Consider the following 7,223-nt stretch of genomic DNA (forward strand, 5'->3'; position numbering starts at 1 on the left):
AGTTCCTGTAGCTACAATCTTTTTAACAGTTCTTAGTGCACATAATAAAATATCCTAAAAAAGAGATTTAATCATTAAAAATAAATAAAAATAGTCCAATTAGCAACATCCATGGTGCTTAGAAATGGAGGGACCTTCTTAGCATCTTCGATTACTTCAAATGGCACCTTCCCAGTCGAAGAGTGAAACGTGTTATTGTATGCAAATTCCACCAAAGGCAAATTTTTCCCATTGAGTCTTCTGATCGGAGATGTAAGACTTCAGTAAATCAAAAACCACTGAATTCGCTATCTCGGATTGCCCATCTATCTAGGGGTGGAATGATGATGAGAACTGCAACCGCGTGCCAATGTTCTTCCAAATTGCCCTCCAAAACAAACTCGTGAATCGGGGATCTCTGTCCGACACTATCATCTCAAGCATGCCATCTAACCAAAAAATCTGAGCAATGAACAGTCTTGCTAAATGATTAGGCTTGAGGTCTTCTTTACTGGAATAAAGTGAGCTTACTTGCTAAATCTGTCAATGACTGTCCAAATGCCATCGTGCCCACTTTGAGTCTTGGGGAGATCAAAGATGAAATCCATAGCAATGCTTTCCCAGGCCCGGGTGGGAATGGGTAAAGGCTGTAGAAGTCCATGTGCCTTATGTCTGTCAAACTTGACCTTTTAGCATACTAAACAACTGCGAACAAAGTCATCCACATCCTTTTTGAGCCTCGGCCAATAGAAGTAACAATCCACACCCTTCAAGGTGGTATCTATGCCGCAATGACCTGTAAAAGGGGGACAATGGCACTCTATCAAGATTTTTTCCCTCAAAGGCTGTGTAACACACAACATCGTTTTCGCATCAAATAGCCGTCCCGTATGGAATAGCCTGAAACTCTCTCCCCATTCTGTATCTGGGTAAAAATGTCAGCAAAGTCAGGATCTGTGGCGTACTGGTCAACCATATCCTCGAAGCTTCTGTGATGAATCGCGGAAATAGTCAAAACCAAGGGCTTCCTAGACAATGCATCTGCCACTAAATTATTTTGTCCTTGAACATGGACAATCTGGAAGTGAAACTGTGACAAGATGTTAGCCCATTACATCTGCTTTTCCGAAAGCTACTTCTGCAACAAGGAGTAGCGTACACTTTGGTGATCCGTAAAGACTGTGAAATCAGCTCCAAGTAAATAGTGTCGCTATTGTGTAAGAGCATGGATCACTGGCAATAGCTCTTTCTCATATATCTGTGCTACTAATCCTAGTCGTGACAACATCCGGCTCTCATAAGCAATGACATGGCCTTCTTGCATCAGGACTGATCCCAGACTACGAACACAAGCATCACAATAAACTTCAAATGGCTTTTGCAAGTCTGGCAAAGCCAACACTAGTCCGATAGTCAATTTTTCTTTGGGCGTCTGAAAAGCAGTCACCTATGTTGGTCCCCACATGAAAGGGACTCCTTTTTGAGTCAGTAAATGCAAAGGTGAAGCTATCTCTGCAAACTTCCAAATAAACCGGCGATAATAAGAGCACAAGCCCAAAAAGCTTCAAACTTCATGAACATTCTTTAGGTCAAGCCAATCGCGAATAGTCTCAATTTTGGCCGGGTCCATCTACACTCCTTCTGCTGAGACGATGTGCCCCAAGAAATGTATCTTTGACAAGAAAAACTCTCTCTTTTTGGCATTGATAACCAATCTATGCTTCCGCAATGCCTGAAAGACCTGTAGCAGATGATGTTTGTGCTCTGCTTCATTCTTGGAGAAAACTACAATGTCGTCAAAGAAAGTGCCCACAAAAGATCGTTACTCTCGTAAAATCCTATCCATCATTCGATTAAATGTTGTTGGAGCATTCGTAAGTCCAAAAGGCATCACCAAATATTCGTATAAACCAAAAGCTGTCCGAAAAGCTGTCTTGTAGACATCCCCGGAGCAATTCGAATCTAATGATATCCACTTTTCAAATCAATTCTGTTGAAGCAAGAGGATCCCTGAAGTCTGTCGAGAATATCATCAATCCTTGGGATACCGAATCGGTTGTTGATGGTGATTTTATTGAGAGCTCTATAATCAATGCACATTCTCCAAGATCCATCTTTCTTTAGTACTAGCAAAACCGGAGAACAGAAAGGTGACGTGCTAGGTTGGGGATGAGACCATTTTCTAGTTGTTCTTTTACTTGGTTCATTATTTCTGCATTTTGGGTACTTCAAGGAATCAAATCAATCGTATGGTTCTCAGGATGAGGTGGAAGTAACTCGCCTGGTATGCCTTTAGAGAAGCAATCAGCCTGTGTGTGCAAAAATTCTTGTCGTTCCTTATCCAATTCCAACATATCAATTCGTTGTTCATCATTCAATTCTTTCAAGTAGATCAAGTAAACGAAAAACGAAAAGACTGGATTTCATTAATTTGGAAATGGCTCGAAGTCGATACAATAGGGATGGACTCGCCCTTCAATTTTACATCAAGCACAATTTTCTGGCCCTTCTCATTTTTCAAAGTAGCTTTCTTGGCCCGATAATCAACCACGGCGTTGTTCTTGTGGTATCAAGGGCTTCCTAGGAGGACGTTATACCCTTCCAAAGGCATGATGTAGAAGTCCTTGTGCCCTAAATACTCCTGACAATGCAAACGAAGTTTGCCAATGACAGGTGTAATGGCAACATCCCGTCCGGATGCCGCTTGAACTGCCTCCGCCTATGGCCCCAAATTCTGTTGGGCGTAATTCCAAGTCGAGCCGCCAATTCAAGTGAAATGAACTTGGCCTTGGCTCCTCCGTCAAAGAAGATAAGGGCTTCCTGATCTCGTACTTCGCCCCATGCGAGGCAAAGTTATGTGCTTTCCTCCATCTGATTTGGGTCGGTCCCCATACACTCTGGTACCAATCCTGCTTTCATCTTCCTTTTTTGCCACGTTCTTTAGCTGCTCTAGAACTCTCTGGCAGTCTTCTGATTGTCCTCGTTGTGCCTTTGTGGGGCACCTTGCAGAGATGTGTCCTTGTTCTCTGGGATCAAAACACTTCCCCTCCTCGAGGTAGTCTGATCTCTGTTCCTCGGTCAATCAAGGTCGTGCATCCTTCTTTTTCTGAAGCTTCCTTCTTCTGTTATCATTTATCGAATTCTGTTCGGTCCTTGGTGTCAAAACTTGATCGGTGGGGTAAGTCAGGTTACCTGAATGCATAGCAAATCCTTGCTTAGCATGTCCCATCAATTGTTGTATGGACTCGGACTTCTGCTCAAGGCAGTATTCTTAGATCTCTTTTAGAAGTCCACAGCAAAACCACTCGATTTGCTGGTTAAAAGTGACCTTCTTAAAAGAAGAGGCAGGTAGAAAAGCATCCCAATATCTCTCACAATAAGCATCCAAAGTGTCAGCCTTCGTCATCCGAAGATGGTTCCAAGCGGTAATTACACTCTTGAGTCAGCCAGGAGGAAATAAAGAGCCATTTGAATTTTCACCACTTGGTAGGGGCTTCTTTCCTTAAAAGAAGAGTGGACCACCACGTTCGAACATTTCCTTTTAAGGATGATGCTGCCTTCCTAATTTTGGAGTGCTCTGAGTAGCGCCCTCCAGAGAATGCTATGTCAAACTGCTGAATAAAGGCTAAAGCCTTGAAAGATCTTGAAACCCTGAAAAGGATTCAAAAGTTACTACATGTCCACCCTCCTTAAATTCCTTGGTCGTTTTGCCCTTGTCCTCGAGAAAATCATATCGGTTGGCTTTGTTAAAGTGTTTCTTCTTTGAATAAAACATGTGGTCATCGGAGTCCGAACTCTCAAAGAAGGATGAATCCTCTTCAGGACTGTCAGAAACATGTCGAGATCTGCGGTATGAGCTGCTCTTCTTTGCCTTCTTCTTGTTCTTTCCAAATCATTTCTTGCCCTTTGTGTCCTCTTCACTCAAATCGGAAGAGGAAGAGCTATCCAAACTATCAAAAGAGGATGAACTAGAAAGTCCTTCGAAGCATACATGCTTCTTCTATTTTCTTGCACTTGCAAAAAAAGATTGACGGCCCAAATAACCGGGGTAGTCAGTCCCCTTGTTGCATTTCTTCGATTGATTTTTCACCCCTAAAAGTTGGGTGACTCGTCTTTCGACAACGTCCTCAAGTTTTTCTTCACTAAACATCCTTGGGGTAGGCGGTTTCTTGAGGGCCAATTTTATTGGTGTGTCAATGGCTTTCTGCCAATGCGTATGTGCTTCGTCAATCGGGTGCCGGGTCAAAAATTTGGCATATTGTGGATCCTTCGTAAACTGGAGCATCTGCTTTGCCCACTCATCAACTTGTTGCTAACGTTGCATCTCCATTAGTTGATACTATGTAGGCCAAGGTGGCCCGTATTCTTGATCTGCTCATCCATTCAGATTTTCCATGCTACCTCTCGTTCCTCAAGTGGAAGGAGTCGTCGTTTGATTCTTACCAGAATCCATGTGTGTCGCGGAAAAAGGGATCGATTTCGCGGTAGAAGAGAAATTGATTGAGCTCTGATACCACTGTAACAGACTTGGACACCCCAAGTCTAGAATCTGGCACAACACACGAGAGAGAATCACTTTAAAGTAGTTCACACTTAATTCACAGTTCAATTGAGTCGACACGGCCGGACGTAGTTCCGTGTCCAGAGAGATTGGCCCCAAAGACTGGCGCCCCTTTAGGTATTTCTTTTTTGTATTAATGCTTGAGCAAAGCACAATTGCCCGCGGGTCTCTTTTGCTCACCGGCTCGTCAACACTTGTGAGCTAGAGAGAGCCTAGGGGACTGATTTAAAGGCCCTTGACCATGGGAAAAGCAATACATGAAAAGCTTCCAAAGTCAAAAGCAATTGGCTCCAAAAGCTAGCGCCAAAACAGCCAACGCATTTTGCGGAAATCCGTATGGCCAACCACGTCAGCACAGCCAACGTGTTTTGCAGAAATCTGTACGACCAACCACGTCAACACTTGAACGCAATTTGCAGATTTTCGGACAGCCAGCCTCTTGTCTTTTTAATTGCCCTAGTGTCCCTAGGGCCCTGTCGGCAGGGTGCCCTATAAGTTGGAACAACGTATGGGCATGCCACGTCATCAGTTTAATACTTCCTTGACAAAGCCTAGAGGACCTATCTAGTCTTTGAAGGATGGTGAAGATTGTTCATCTGTGTGATACTTGGTCCTAAAGCACATGTATATTGGCTTCTCGCATTGTGAGTCAGACTTTGAAGCACGTTGACTCGACTAGTTTCTAAGGAGAAACGTTTATATAACCCACAGCTATTGATGGCATGCCTACATGTCATGGTGTAGGTAGCGGTGTCATGTCACCCTTACCTACCAATTAGCCCATAGTTTATGCCAAGGATTGCTACGAAATACTCTAAATAAAATTTTCTTGAAGCTCCAGGATCAAAGAATCTCAGGGAGGCATGGATTGGGAGCAATATCACCAATCCTTTATGTGCCAAAATTAAACCTGACAATAACAAGTTTTTTCATACACTTCCGTTGGCTTATCACCCTGCTAAAAAGACAGCACAATGTAGGGATTGAGAAGGATCTGCATGCATTGCCAAACCACAAAACTCTATGTGAGGAGCTCAACACGCAAGCAACCTCGATTCCAATGTTGCTTTTACATTGGTTAAGTATGAAGATATTTGTTTCCTATGGGAAAAGCATGGCTCTGTCACTCTAATAGCTTAAGAAACGAAGGTTTTGATAACTTCTCCTGTGGTTTCCTACCTCTTATAAGCACTGAATTCTTCTGAGAGTCTCTGAAGAATTGGTAATTTGCTTGGATTTTGGCAAGCTGAGAATATGTACATACTCGAGCAGATTTGCTACGTGGAGGAGTGTAAAGGCGGAACAGAAAGAAAAGGGCTTACCCACACGTGTTAGGTGAATACAGGCGAGCCAGAAAGAAGACGGAGACGAGCTTGGCCTCACAACGCCCAGCGCCAGGGGATCCGCAGATAGCATGGCCATCTCGACGATAGCAGCGGCTACTACTAAAAGTGTATTCTTAATGGCTTCCAATTGTAAGGACATATTGGGTCTACTTTGATTACCCCTTGAGATTCTCTTGGGAATTTTTGTGCCTCCATGGAAAGGATGACGAGAGAGAGAGAGAGAGAGAGAGAGAGAGAGAGAGCTTCTGCGTTGCCCCTCAGCTTCCCGGTTTCACCTGACGAATTACCTCCCACACATGCCCCCCCTCCCCCCCCCCCCCCCCGAGCACGCAGAAAATCTCTTAGCACGAGCACATCTAAGACGGTCGGCCAGCCAAAAAGCATCTACCAAGGGCGTGAAGCCTACGTGTGCAGCTCCTTTTTGGCCGCCAATTGGTTGGCTGGCCGGTGTAGCCCACGCCCTCCCTCTTCCAGCCATAGCCAACGGCACCTTCCCATCCAATCAGAGCAAAGCATTTCGGAAAAACAGACTCGTAGAGGGCTGGCCGGAGCTGATGTGCAGCTCACAGTGGAAGATTCTGTAGAATCATTTCATGGCTGGAAATTGGCCGCCCGGCACGTTGTGCTCTCTCTCTCTCTCTCTCTCTCTCTCTCTCTCTCTCTCTCCCTCCGACCTGTTCTCTCCACATGCAAATTTCCAAAATTCCCTTCAAAATTTCCAAAATTCTCAATATACCCTGGTTGTGAGAATCTCTCCAAAAAATAAAAAAAATTCTAGCTTTTCATGAAGATGCTAAAGCTAGAGTTTGAGCCGGTTTTGCAAGCTGTGGAGATGGATTGCTTCATTATTTTTAGACATAATTGGAAGTATTTTGTGACAAATTACATGCCAAGCACTCAAAAACGGATCTCAGAAAGGAATAACGATTAGAAAATATTGAACAAGGGCATTTTGGGAAAATGGGTCCTCCCTACTCACAAACATGCACGTGGCTGCTTGCTTTCCTATTCAAACTAAAACACTTAGCTTTGCTTTTACATCCCTTTAAACAAAGGTATCTCCTTAGATTCTACCAAAACTAATGAATACAAAATTGAATAAGACATACTACTAGCCCATGTGCCCTCCCCTCTCCTTTTTTCAGTAAGTTTACCTTTCATCCAAACTTTTACAAAAGCATCTTCTGTGATTCCTATAAACACTAATGAAGAAATTTTTTTGTGAGATTGGGGCAACATACTAGCTTCAAATTAAAAGGTATTCTTAATTTAAAGATTCCCTCGATAACAACAAAAACAATACGTTAGTCTATAGCACATAGCAATGGGCAATGATG

The 7,223-nt window shown here is 43.5% G+C and overlaps 1 protein-coding gene across 3 annotated transcripts in view; it reads right to left on the minus strand.

Annotated features, from left to right (window-relative positions):
- LOC147443977 (uncharacterized) overlaps window positions 1-6,017 on the minus strand; it is a 111,767-nt gene extending 105,750 nt beyond the window's left edge. For all 3 annotated transcript variants that reach the window (XR_015190007.1, XM_086526763.1, XM_086526762.1), the window contains exon 1: window positions 5,863-6,017. Coding sequence is in view for 2 of the 3 variants with exons in the window: in XM_086526763.1 (XP_086382889.1) it covers window positions 5,863-5,962 (100 nt within the window). In the remaining variant the exon portion in view is untranslated. The remainder of the gene's footprint in view (window positions 1-5,862) is intronic.
- Between the last annotated feature and the right edge of the window lie 1,206 nt (window positions 6,018-7,223).

The sequence above is a fragment of the Adiantum capillus-veneris genome, chromosome 13 (genome assembly GCF_014529385.1).
Source record: "Adiantum capillus-veneris isolate H3 chromosome 13, ASM1452938v2, whole genome shotgun sequence".
Classification (NCBI taxonomy): Eukaryota; Viridiplantae; Streptophyta; class Polypodiopsida; order Polypodiales; family Pteridaceae; genus Adiantum; species Adiantum capillus-veneris.